The 13,911-nt window shown below is 39.2% G+C and overlaps 1 protein-coding gene and 1 pseudogene across 3 annotated transcripts in view; both read left to right on the top strand.

Annotated features, from left to right (window-relative positions):
- The first annotated feature begins 69 nt into the window (after positions 1-69).
- LOC148727660 (protein fem-1 homolog B-like) lies at positions 70-5,585 on the top strand (annotated as a pseudogene). Its single transcript, XR_016002214.1, has 3 exons — positions 70-3,068; positions 3,388-3,511; positions 4,804-5,585. The product of XR_016002214.1 is annotated as a protein fem-1 homolog B-like (transcript).
- Positions 5,586-6,701: 1,116 nt separating this feature from the next.
- The window catches only part of LOC111347261 (protein fem-1 homolog B-like), a 79,702-nt gene continuing 72,492 nt past the window's right edge, over positions 6,702-13,911 (top strand). The window contains exons 1-2 of one of the 2 annotated variants that reach the window (XM_088762427.1): positions 6,702-9,471; positions 9,960-10,050. In XM_088762427.1, coding sequence (XP_088618553.1) covers positions 7,654-9,471; positions 9,960-10,050 — 1,909 coding nt within the window. In that variant the 5' untranslated portion in view covers positions 6,702-7,653. The remainder of the gene's footprint in view (positions 9,472-9,959; positions 10,051-13,911) is intronic. The other variant, XM_088762424.1, reaches the window with a different exon arrangement.

Genomic DNA, 13,911 nt, shown 5'->3' with positions numbered 1-13,911 from the left:
CGACTCCAAATTTTGTAGTACAGACGGTCTGCAACACAGCGCCTTAGCAACGATACCGTGATATGACGGATTAGCAGTTTTTTTTTCCCATGAAGTACATTCTACATATTTAGTGTAAACTTAGTACAATATGCAGTCACACTGGCATGAGGTATAAATTGTAGCGTGGTGATCACACAATAATATTTTATGCGGGATTGAGAAAATGATAATCAACTTGTCAAAAAAGAAACGACAACTTTGAGTTTAAATTTACAAGACATGTTGCGACATTCTCATTTCATCTTCAGTTGCAAATGAGCATTTAACGGTTGTACATTTGAATTTATATTAAGGTACGTTACAAATCACGTGTCAGGGCTTATTACATTTGAATATTAAAAACGCGAAAAATGTCAATAGCGCGCGCTTGACTACAGCAAAAAAAAAAAAAAATAATAATAATAATAATAAAAAATAAAATAAAAGACCAAGGAACAACATAATTAAAAGGAGAGAGACAATTCTAGATGCTTCAATTGCTGATAATAACATCCTGTTATTTAACCATAAGGGTGAATGATGTAGATAATGGTTCTGTGTTTTGACTGGGATTGATTCTTACCTTTCGAGCGTTGTTAAAAGTTATAAAAATACCTGAGGCTACTGTTTGATTAACATGCAATGTCAGCATTAGGATCATATGTTATGCTACTGCGTACATATGAATCAAATAAATCATCTATAAATAGCAAAGACAGTGATGGCTTAATAATCATCCCCATTAGTAATATTCCACGGTCGAAATTGTTAAGAAGAAGAAACTTCAAAGACTGTTTGCAGCATGATCAAGATAAAAGTCCACCGAAGTAGAATATCTTTCAACTTATCTCTGAGTCTCGTCCTCCCCTCCCCGAAACAAAAGATACGCTTCGGACTTCCTGTTTTTCCAAAAAGGATGAATGATTGACAACTTGTGGAGATATAGCATTGCAAAATTCGTGTGTGATCATTCATATAAGAAAAACATTGTCACGCCATAGGGTGTTCGTTGTTACTGAGACTAAAACATTTACGAAAATATTCTTATTCAAGGTCCTTTACTCGGATGAGGCAATAACTGCTTTTTTTCCAAAATGAAAGGAATGAAACATCGGCTTCCGTCTACTGATCTAATTAGTGTATACCTAATGTGACGGTTGTGTTTACAAAGGCTAAACTAAGAGACGTTGTACTTTCTTTCATGGAAACCTTGGAGGAGACGGAAATTCCCGCTTCGGTGTAGCGAAAAATGGGTAACAAACAATGCACAATACGAAGAGTTTATGAAGCTGCTCGTGACGGTTCCTCTGATCTGACTTATCTTTTAAAGCGGCTGGACACAGAAGAAAGGAAAACCGCTCTGGTTACGAAGACCAAAGATGGTGACGAGAGTGCAGCTCCTCTCATAATTGCTTCTCGAAATGGAAACCTGGACTGTGTAAAGATTCTTTTAAGTTTCCAAGCGGACATCGAAGCTCGAGGCACTGTGAAAGCCAACACTGACGAAGCCGTCGAAGATTGCTCTCCTTTGTGGGTCGCTGCTGCTACCGGTCATCTAGATGTTGTGAAACTGTTACTCGATCAGAATGCGGAGGTTAATGGCAGAAATGCGACAAATTCGACTCCTTTGAGAGCTGCTGCGTACGATGGACGTCTTGATATTGTGAGTTATTTAGTTGAGAACGGAGCTGATGTAAATTGCAGAGATGAATTGGAAAGTACTCCCTTAATGATAGCATGTTACAAAGGTCACATGGATGTTGCTTCCTATCTTATCTTACATGGCGCAAATCACCATTTGAAAGACAACAATGGGGACACATGTCTTCACTATGCTGCAGAAAAGGGTCACATTGCAGTTGTCAGTAGGCTTCTCTCTCTTGGAGTAAAAGAGGATCAAAATCATAAACGTTTGACCCCTCTTCTTGTAGCCAGCAACGAAGGAAAACACGAAATGGTGGAGTATTTCATCAACCGACCCGAATGTACAAAGGAACAAAGAATTGACGCTCTTGAACTTCTCGGTGCTTCTATTGCTAATGATCCTATCTCCTTTGACACCGAAAGCGCATTTAGTTTCATGAAAAGTGGGATGGAGGAAAGGTACAAAGACCTGTCACGTCCATTGCTTAAGAAGAGAATGGAGCTTATGGAAGCTTATGAAAATAGAGAAGAGAGTCAAACTCTGGAGGAACTTTCTCTCGTAAAAGATGATGGTCATGCTATTCACATCGAGGGACTCCTAATCAAAGAGAGAATCCTTTTGAACTGACTTTGCAGCACTTGTGAACGATATCAGAACTTATGGAAGTTTTCTGGCTGACTCCAAGCAATACGAACGTTGTATTGGTTTATATATACGAGCGATGGAAATAGCCATGAACTGTGGTGAGCCCACAGCATATGAGCTCAAAATGTTAGTATGGTTATTTACAATGATGGCCAGGGATCAGCGTTACTCAAATCGAAAATACATGAAGGAAGTATTAGAAAAACTGACACAAACTTTGGAGTCCGGGAAACTTAAATCTGAGCACAAAGATAAGGAAAAAGACGAATTGCTTTACTGTACTCTTGATCTTCTTAAATTATACACCAATGTTCACGTTTTAGAGAGCAGCGAAACGGTAGAAATAACCAACATTGTTCAAAGAATTCTGCGTCTAGACATTCGTGACCGTGAGGGAAATACATTATTGCATTTAGCGACATGGCACGAAACGCCAGTTTTAAAAAAAACTATAGGAATTGTGTACAAGCTTCCCTGCGTTAAAACCATGAAGTTAATTTTACATGCTGGGTGTGATGTAAATGGCGTGAACTTTGCTGGTAAAACCCCTCTTCATTTAGCTGTGACTTTTAAACCAGGGTGTGAACAAGGCGAAATTTTGAAAGAAATGCTGGAGTTGTTGCTAGTTTTCGGTACAGATACTAAACTTGTAAACAGCAAGGGCCTATCACCGCTGGACTGTTGTGAGACATGGGAGGCTCAAAGGATCCTGTCAGAGAGAGAAGAATTGCTTGCTGTGAACGTCTCTACCAGAAATGTAAGAAAGTCTTAATTCATAAGAGTTTTTTTGTCCTAAAAGATAATGTCAGCATTTGATTGAATGAAATTTATTTTATGGATTAACATTCCTTCCTGCTTTCAGCGGTGAAACAGTAAGGCAAATACTGAAAAAGTTGCATTATCTCAGACTATATATGGTATAATAAGAATTCATCATTTTCATTGCTTGTGCCATCTTCATTGAAACTGTCACTGTCTTTGTCATTGTTGTGGTCATTACCATTGTCATTGATATAGATACTGTAGTAATAATGATTCTTATCTTTTTTGTCAAATCATTTTTTGTTCTTACTTAGGATGAAAAAACTGGTCGCAAAACTGGTGTGGGGAGTGCAGTGGTTGTTCCTGGAGAAAACGAAACACAGAAATTACACTTTGACGAGAAATCTCAAAAAGAAACTTTCCGTGAGTTAATTGGAGGTAAATCTGTGTAGAAATTTCATAGTTAAACTGATATGGAGCCAGTATGTGATGGCCTCTTCACCAACTTTACCTATCAATGAACATGTTGATCCTCATCGTGATGTGATGGCTGACGAAAAGGTACAATTAAGACCCATCGGCCCTGTAGACCCAATCAAGGAGCACATGCATGATATTTTTAATTTTTTAAAAGGTACAATTAAGACCCATCGGCCCTGTAGACCCAATCAAGGAGCACATGCAGGCATATTTTTAAAATTTGAAAATCCAGGGCCCAGTTGTTCGAGGGCCGATTAGTGCTAACCCAAGGTTAAATTTTAAGCCAGGTTTCAAAAGCCATTTTGGGATAATTTTCCCAACTCTTTTTGGCTCATTCAGCTGTACACAGGTGGAATTAAACTGAATTCTATTTTAAAGCTTTCGGATCTGAAATCTAATTTCACTCTAACCCTGAGTTATTTTACCCATCTTTGAACAACTCGCCCAGAATGACCAAAGGCCAAACACGTTTACAAAATATAACAGATCAGTTCTTTCAACCTTCTCTTTCACATTTAATTAGAAATGCGAAGATATCGCATGAACAGATGAACAATATCAATCTCAACCTCACGTTAATCGAATGGGAATCAAGGCTAATCAATAATTACAATACTCTTAAAAACTGATAAACACCACAACGAACACTATCAAGTTATGGATGCACTTGGGAGGTTGCTAAGCACGAAAGAAGGATAAGAGTTGCGCGAAGCGATAGCCGAGAACAACTAGAGCTTCTTGAGTGCTCAGCAAACCTCTCAAGTGCAGGCATAACTCAATGGTGTACGCTGTGGTGTTTACCATTTGTTTTAGAACATAACATCGATGCATTACAGCAAAAGACTTCCCCTTTGTTTAACAAATCTTACATGGCTAGTTAAAACAGGCGCGCGGAAACTAGTCTTTGCATTTGCTTACGTCAGTAGCGTACACCTGTGGCCAAATGGTAGACACTGAATTGACAATCAGAGCGCGCGCTTTACCTTGTTTATGTTATAGATTTTCTTGGGTGCTTAATTAAGTTCTTCTTGAGTGGTCGTGGTGGAAGTTGATCTCTTCCAAAATCCTCCCGTAACACTGAATTGTTTAGACTTGAGTTACTGACAACTGTTTCCCGGCCACTGTTTGTTGTTAAGTGTCCTTAGCTTTCAGTATTTCGTTTAGGAGTCGTTTGGTTGTCGCTTCAGAAGCAACGCTAATATAGTACCTCCTTGCTCCTCTAGATTTTTACATTTACTTTTTATTACTAGGTGAACTAAATTTATCCCATGACAAGGAAAGCCAATCCGCTGACTTGGAAGAACAAGAACTAGATGAACTTTACTTCGACATAGCAACCGGAAAAATGCGGGCGAGAAGAGAAGGAAACGTGGATTTGCAGAGACCATTAACAGATCAAGTGGAAGAAAAACTTGAGAAACTGGGGGAAATGAATCAGGAGATGACCCAGCTGCCAAAGAAAGAGTTTGAAGATGTCAGTCTGCTCTAGGGAAAAGAAAAACAAAGGAGAAGCTCACATGGACAGATGTGTGAGATCGAGGGACACGCGCGATTACACGAAGACGAAGAGCTAGAACGGAACGCCAAAAGAAAACTGCACGAGATTGAGAGGCATTCGAAAGACGCATGATGTACAGTTCTTGTCAAACTTGTCTTAGAATGATAGCCAGTATATCTGTGCATGTATGTATGGTTAGGAAAATTTATTATGATGGAATGATCGGTTACTCAGAACATTCAATTTAACAGCAGTTATGATTGGCAGGAGTCTAAAATGACAGACCATTTAAATTTATTTTTTCCATTATTCAAAAGGGTCTGAGATAAAATTGCATTGTAATAGCCTATTTTATGTATAATTTGCAAAGGGAATAGGCCATCATCATTAATATCCACAAAAAATTATGAATTAAACAGTTTATTTTATCAACATTTCACATAGGAATACTGCTATTTTGATTTAAGATCGGAATTCAGATGGTCTTCTTTACAACTATATGTCAGTATGTCTTAATAAAATAAAAAATAAGCTAATCATTCTGTTCTGATATTACTAATGAAAAGCTTTGAAATAGATGAAGAACAAAATACATAGATGGCCTTTATTTTCCTTATAAGGCAAAAAGGAATAAATTACAACTCGATATGAATGAAATATATAGAAAATAGATGTAATACATTAGTGTAGCTATGAAATAGAAAAAAATTTGATAATTTTGCTTGGGTAGCAAAAGCATAACACTCATTGGAGATCAGCAGCAATTGTTACAGCTAGGTCATAAGTGAAATGTGCATATTCCTAACTTATTGTTACAAAAATATGTCCTCTTGGAATGGGTTAACCAAAATGAACATGGATAATCGATGAATTGCTGGAATGCTTTGCAAAAAAAATACAGGTGATTGCACTGGAAGATGGAAAGTGGTAAATCGTACTTTAAAATCCTGTAAGCATTTTTATCGTAGTCGAGTGGAAATCGAAAATCACTTTTAGTGCAACTCCTTCTTATTCTCTAACGTAAGTAAACCACCTCTTCGGCCTCTCCCCCCTCCCCTCCCCCTCTCCCCTTTCCCTCCTCTCCCCTCTCTCCCCGAAACAAAAATAACTCTCGCCAAACTTGGTGCTTTCGCGGAAAAGACATATGATTGGCACCTAGAAAAATGATCACGATTGCAATGATAAGATTCATGCAAATCACAAGTGTTAGCGTAACGCCTCTGGGTGTTTATTGAAGCTGAAAGGAAGACGATTTTTGGCTCGATTCGCCTTTGAAAACCTGCTCTGTAATAACGAAATTGTATTTCTTCGTCAATATAAATAGATTAAACTAAACATCCGTGAAATGAGTTTGAACATTTCATCTGCGAATACGAAGATCGGAAAAGTTTCCTTTAGCAAGGTTATGATCTGATAAAAATTTCAATGTTGTTTTCAAACTCTTGAGGTACTTTCTCTATTAAAAGGTGATGATCATGCTATCCACATAGTTAGCGAGAGAATCCTTAGAACTGACAATACACAGCTCCGAAACCAAATCAAATACCGCGGATTTATTTTAGCAGAGTCTGAGCAGTCCGAACTTTGTATTGCTCTGTGGAAACGAGCGATGGAGGTAGCCATAAACAACTTTAACAGCGTTGTTCCAGTAACCGGAGATCTTAAAGCTTTTGTAAGCTTATTCGGAGAAATGTGGCAAAATGGTAAACTTTTAAGACCAAAATTTATAGAAGACGTGTTTGAAAAACTAGTCGATGCAAATGAAAACTGACGGAGACTGATTTTAAACCTGGGAAATTGCAAGAAAATTGCGTTACTATGGTCTATATCTTTTGGTCATATACGGTAAACTTGAAGTTCAAAATGCCAACGTAACGAACTTTGTAGGTAGGCTTCTGCGTTTAGACCATCGCACCTGTGACGGAAATGCACTTCTGCACTTGGCTGTGTGGCATAAAACTCCAGCTCATGAAGACGCTGATGTGCATGGTTTGTGCAAGCTTTCCTGCGCTTAAACTTTGAAGTGAGTTCGCCGCAAGAAACACTCGTCTCCATTTAGCTGTGACTTTTAAACCATGGCCTGACTGTGTCTTAATTTAAAGCCTAGAAAATCAACTTATGACGGTGTAAATGGACGGAACTATGGGCTTGAGATAACGGTTGTGTATCGCGTACTACGTGGAATGTATAGCAATGTGGATAGACAGATCAGTATCATTTTAACCTCCCAGTCAAAACACAGACACATTTGGTAAATGATTATCATTCAGTTTGATGGTTGAATGACAGGAGGTTAATCATCACACTGTTAGCTTTCGTAGTAAGGCGTATGTTTGCTTATGTGTAGTCTCAATGATTGCCAAGGTCGTGCACGAATTATATGATAAAACTGTGGCGAAAAAGCATTGATTTCTCTCAAAAATCGTTTTTTTCTAACATCCAAACTGCCTTTCGCCATACATTTCTTTCTAGCGGGCCGTAATGTTTGCCCCGTGGCGATCCCAGAAGTATTTGTGTAGACGCAAGGATCCGATTACTGGCGACTCATTCATTCCAGTTGAGCGAAGCAGAATTAAGAGGTTTTGCAAGTGTGTTATTTGAAATGGGCAATAAAGAGTCAGTTGGAGGTGTAGTAACTAACGCTTATCAAACTTGTCGTGACGACGCGTCTGATCTCCTTGAGTCGCTCATGGAGATGAACGCCGAATCCAGAAAAACCCGTCTGGAAACAAAGATCAAAGATGGCGACGATCTTCTCACTGCTCTCATCATCGCTGCTCGTGATGGAATGCTGGATATTGTGAGGGATCTTTTATGTTATGAAGCAGACATCGAGGCTCATGGAACGATTAAGATTAATGAAGAAATTATAGAGGGATGTACAGCTTTGTGGGTTGCGGCTGCTAAAGGTCATCTTGATGTTGTGAAACTTTTGATCGAACGAAACGCCGAGGTCGACAGCAGAACATCGATAGGTTCAACTCCCTTGAGGGTTGCTGCCTTCTTTGGACGGCTTGATATTGTGAGTTTTTTGTGTGAGAACGGAGCCAATGTGAAATCACGCACTATTAACAATAGTACCCCTCTGATGATAGCATGTTACAATGGCCATATGGATGTTGCTTCATACCTCGTCGAACATGGTGCAGATGTACATGTACAAGACAACAATGGAGACACATGTCTTCACTTTGCTGCGAGAAAAGGACACGTTCAGATAGTTGGTGAGCTACTTGCCTTTGGAGCGAAACAAGAACGAAACCTTATATGTTTAACACCTCTCCTTGAAGCCAGTAATAATTGTAACATTGAAATGGTGGAGTATTTAATTAATAGACCAGAATGTACAAAGGAACAAAGAATTGATGCTCTTGAACTTCTTGGTGCCACTATTGCCAATGATCCTGATGCTTATGACATTGATAAAGCATTTACTTATATGAAGTGTGGAATGGAGGAGAGGTATGCGGACCCGACATGTCTATTACGTAAAAAGCAAATGGAACCAGTGGAAGCTTATCAAAATAGCAGAGAGAGTCAGACTCTTGAGGAACTTTCCCAGTTAGAAGGTTATAATCATGCTATCCACATGGAGGGACTCATAATCAGAGAGAGAATTCTGGGAACTGATAATACAGTGCTGCCGTACGAAATCAGATACCGGGGAGCTCAGTTAGCAGGTTCTAAGAATTACGAGCTGTGCATTCCTTTGTGGACAAGAGCCATGGAAATAGCCATGAACTGCGATGTTCAAAACACAGAGGAACTTAAACTCCTCACAGCTTTATTTGCAAAAATAGTAAATAACGGCCACGATTTGAGTCCACGACATATTGAGAACATTTTTGAAAAAGTAGTCGATGGAAGCAGGAAACTTTCCAAAAAGGTGGTGCCTGGAAAGCTGGAAGAGGATCAAAACAATAAGACACAAGAAACATTGCTCTTGAATGCTCTATATCTCTTGGTGATATACAGCAAAGTGCAAGCCCCCCTGGAAGTGAAAAATGGCAATATGTTTGGCTTTCTTCAAAGATTTCTGAATTCAAATCCTCGCAACCAGGAGGGAAATACACTTTCCCACTTGGCTGTATGGCATAAAACTCCAGTTCTCGAGGACGAAGTACAAAGGGCGTGCAAGTTTCCTTGTATAGAGGCCATGAAGCTTATTTTACATGCAGGGTGTGATGTAAATGCAGCGAATACCGTAGGAAACACTCCTCTCCATTTAGCTGTGACTTTTAAACCAGGGCCTGAACAAGGCGACACTTTGAAAGAAATGCTGGAGCTGTTGCTAGATTTCGGTGCAGATACTAACCTTGCAAACAACAATGGTAAAACAGCAATGGTTTGCTGTGAGACTGAAGAAGCCCGCGAGATGTTAAGAAGAGGATCGCATGTCAAGAAAGTAGATACCAAAGCTGTAAGAGATTTTTCTTGTGTTACCATGTTCTAATAACTTAATCTAATGATATTTTGTTTCTGCTTTGTTTTTTTTTTTTAACTTAAAACAACACAGTAGCCAATGTCGCAAAATCAACAAGTAGTCCATAGCGTCATTCGTTAGTGCATAATACCAGTTCGCAAAAGTGGCACATGTCTTACCCAATATTTTCTTCTATACAAAAATGATTCGAAACAATGCTGTGATAGCCTCCAAAGGCGTGTATGAAAGTGGCCTGTTAGGCAGGCTCGGCGCAGAGAAGGCTTGCAATTTTCATAGTGTCTTGTGCGTCAGGGGGGCTTTAGCTACCAAGGAATCCTGCTTGACAAAAATGCTTGTCACACAACCACTTCCAAATTACCACTACTTGGTAGGTAAAATAAATCATTTTCAGCGTGATAAATTGAAATCGGGATGTCTCCCAGCGTGTATTTATTGTAAGTGGTACGTCTTTTCTTTTCACAAAGGATGAAATTAGCCAAAGTGAACCTGGTAAGGGAAGAGGGGATAGAATTATACCTGGAACAAATAAGGAGACTTCAAAGACGGAAACATCAGGTACGAGGATGTGCGTATGAAACAATTTTGATATGGCAAATGATTGTAGGCAAGAAAGAGTATTTATTAAACCCAGGGGCTTACTGCCGGTCAAAGTCTCTAAAGCTGACGTTTCGAGCTTAGGCCCTTCGTGTTGTTAGCCCTGCGTGGTCACACATCCCACGCAGTAAAAAGTAAGCTGTTAATTCGTAATCAATTCTCCCGTACATCGCAAACTGGATATTTGAAGGATAAACATGCTTGTAAATTTGTCCTTGGACAATATCTGTTCCTCAAAGTTTACGCTTTTTCACTCCCGGAAAACTGTTCCCATCTCGGAACAGATAATGTCCGCGGACAAATATCCTTGCGTATTTTCGCGCCTAACATATTCCCCATTTTTAGCTAGGGCATACTCAGTCACGTGACCCGTTTGGATCGATTGCGCACGAGCAGAAATATCGGATGGACTGTGATGCGAAATATCAAGTAACAAACCAGACTAAAGCGAACTCCAACGAAATATGTGTCTGCTAAATTCAGAAAGTAAGGCAAGGCGAAACCTATGACTAAGAGTGTTCTAAGAAAAAGTATTGTAGTCAAATACCAAATACAGGCATGACAAAAAGTAAACCTCCAAGCTGCACACCAGGAACACGTAACATCAGTACGATGAGACCAGATTCCTTGAAAAAATAAACTAAATGTGAGTAGGATTTCTTTTAAGAGCGTGTCCACGAGAAAACCGGGCAGGGGGCGATAAACCTCAAATCCCCGATTCGGCTCAAACTTGGCACAAATGCTAAGTATCATGAGTTAACAAATGTATGAAAATAATAGGTCAAAATATTTAATTCCCTGTGAGATATAGGGTTCCCCTATATCTTACAGGGAACATTAGATAAACATTCTATATTTTTTAACATTCTATATTTTTTCGCGTAGACGAAAGTAAGTCCGAAAATTTTTAAAATGCGCTGTTGGCAAAGCAATTGATAAGAAAAACTGTGTACCAAGGACGTCAGTACGCATTTCAAGATTGTATGTAGGAGTGTCAGGATCAGCCATGCACATTGCCAGGTGAATACATGAGAGAAAGATCTCGCGTATTTGCAAACATCCCAGGCATAAAGTGATATGAAAGACAACTAGAATCCTCCCTTTCGCATTCGCGGATCCTTGTGTTTCCGCAAACGTCTCTGAGGTGACAAGGACCACAAGGGGCACATATTGCAAGTAACTACAAGAAAGATTACGGCGAAAGGTTGTTTCGACGTCCAAGAAACGATTTTGAAGAGAGATGATCGCTTCCTTGCAGTCGTTTTTTCAGGAATGGATTTAGCCAATGTTTATAAGAGGAAAATGTAAGATTTTGTTTGCGTCCATTAACGCAACACGACTCGCATAGTTTTAGCAACTCCAACTTTAAATGTTAATACCTAAACAACCAATCACAATATCGAAGAAGCCTGACATACTTTTGTTGATTGGTGCGTTGTGAATAAGACTGCGTAGACAGTTTTAACCCTCGATCGATTCACGTCTTACCGACTCCTGACACTTCCTAACAGGAAAACTCACTTAAATTATATCTTTATCGTGGTTTGCATTTATTGAGCTTTCTTCTGATGTGTAGTTTGCAAGGATTTAATGAAAGTAGCGCGCGTACGGATTTTTTCCTTAGGACACCCGCGAAGGTGGGAAGTAACCTTAAGTCTTGGATAGGATATTCGACCACAGAAAGACGGTGGTAGTGTGACTGGCACTGTGGCATTAAAGTCTGATAGATATCTTCTTTCAAACTGATCCCATAATCATTTTAACTGAATTGGATGACTTTAACGTTGATGCATCCTTGTCCTTTACTAAAAATAAATATTGTTGATTTCCAAACACATACAATGTTGGTAACTAGTTCTCCTAGTTCCTCCGTCTAAGTGATCAACGCTAGCCATCCTTTACCAAGCCGGCAATATTATTCAGCGGTCGAGCGTGTATGTCATGTAATTAGTTAGAATGTGGCCGGGGCAAAGAGGCTGCCCGAATATATTATGCCTCCGAGACCAGACATGACATAACACAGCAGGAAATTACATATGAAATGTGTACAGTAAACCTCGGATAAAATATGTAAGTGATTTTTACATACGTGTCAGTTTTTTAACCATTTTCCTTTTCCTTGTGCTGAGAGGAGACCAATATATCACCGGCTTATTTGTTTTTCGGTGAACCAGCAACTATCTCAAGCTTAACAAATCATGAGAAGTCAAACATTTTGGTAGCCGTAAATCTTTGTTGCATTTTAAACTTTGTGAACTAGAAAGACAACATGCCAAATGAATGTCAAAGTTGACCGCTAAACAGATTTGCAGGCGCAATCTGATCAAAGATAGCGGATTGTCCTCAGATTTACATCAGCTTTTAGGGCATGAAATTATCTTTTAGCCACCAACACATATCATGTAAGTCGAAAAGTATCACGCCGTAAAAGACCAATAATATTGATCGATCTTTCCGAGAGCTCTCACCGCGTTTTATATTTCAAGAAGGCAACGAAGCAAATCGTATCTGGTACATTGTTGACATAATGGCTACTTATCTAACAAATAATATCAAGCCAAAAGTTGGAACTAAGGCACCACAGAGACATCTTTGTGGTATCAAGTTTCTTCTTAAATTTCTTTTGACAGAAAGTTCGACTACATGCGCCCTTGATGTTCATCATCAACAGCTACGTTTCCTCGAGAATAATCCAAATATGGCTGCGAAAAAACTTCTCAAAAAGGGCTCAACTTGCGCTATTCAAAGATTCTCTCCTCGTTCATGTTTAAACGATACTCGCTGGGAAATTTCTTAGTTATTTTAAGTTAATAAAACTAAGATGTGGCTCACGGAATTTTGATGATACAGACTAAAAAGCGGGAGGTAGATGTAAATTTCACGTCAGCATGGGTTATGAAATCAGTTGCCCCAAAAATTTTATTACTGATTTTGGAGGTCGAGTGATGGCTTTCACTGCCCATATAAGAATAATGATGTAATGTAATGTAATCTTTATTTAAACACGATCAATTCATCAGCCCATAAAAATATGTATCACATACGCTAAGATATTTAAATTTCAAACTACATACTATAAACACTAAAGCTGTTTTCCGTGAATGCCGTGCGTTAGACTTAAAGAATATCATTGATCTTACGTTTAAATACCCCCAGAGACTCCGTGTTCCTTGTATCGCGTGGTAGACTGTTCCATAATGCGGCGCTATTGTAGCTAAAGCTCTTTCTGTAATAATTAGTGCGCGGTAATTTAACATTGAGCTTATTTTCAGAGTCCCTGAGGTCAGAGGCAGAGTCACGCCACGTAAACTTTGAATGTAGATACCTTGGAGTCAGCCTGTGCAGACATCTAAACATCATGGTGGTTTTACGGATTTCCTACTGGCGTGCAAGATATTTCCACCCTAAAAACTCGAGTAGCTCAGTTGCATCAGCATCATAGTTAGAGAATGTCAACACACGGGCTGCTCTATTCTGTAATTTCTGCAGTTTGTCTCGTAGCGTTTTCCCACAGCTACCACAAACAATGTCACAGTAATCAAAGTGAGGCTTTACTAAAGCTTGGTATATGAGATGTAAGGTTGATGCTGGGATCAGGTGCCTAATTCGCTTTAGGGCCCCGATACCAGAGGCGATCAGAAGTGGTTGGTCATTAGAAGTATTGGGCCTTAAAATACCCTTGTTTTTGGACTTTGCCAAAACCAGAAAAAGTCGTTTTTACTTAGGCGAGAGGTAGACATAGAACAAATTCCAGTTGAGTGAATTTTCAGATGGATTTACGGTCTGTCACAGCAGCAATGCCAAGTTAGCTAATTAATTATG

Source organism: Stylophora pistillata, chromosome 6 (genome assembly GCF_964205215.1).
Source record: "Stylophora pistillata chromosome 6, jaStyPist1.2, whole genome shotgun sequence".
NCBI classification, from domain to species: domain Eukaryota; kingdom Metazoa; phylum Cnidaria; class Anthozoa; order Scleractinia; family Pocilloporidae; genus Stylophora; species Stylophora pistillata.
Note: the sequence above shows the minus strand (reverse complement) of the source record. Positions and strands in the feature narration are given on the sequence as shown.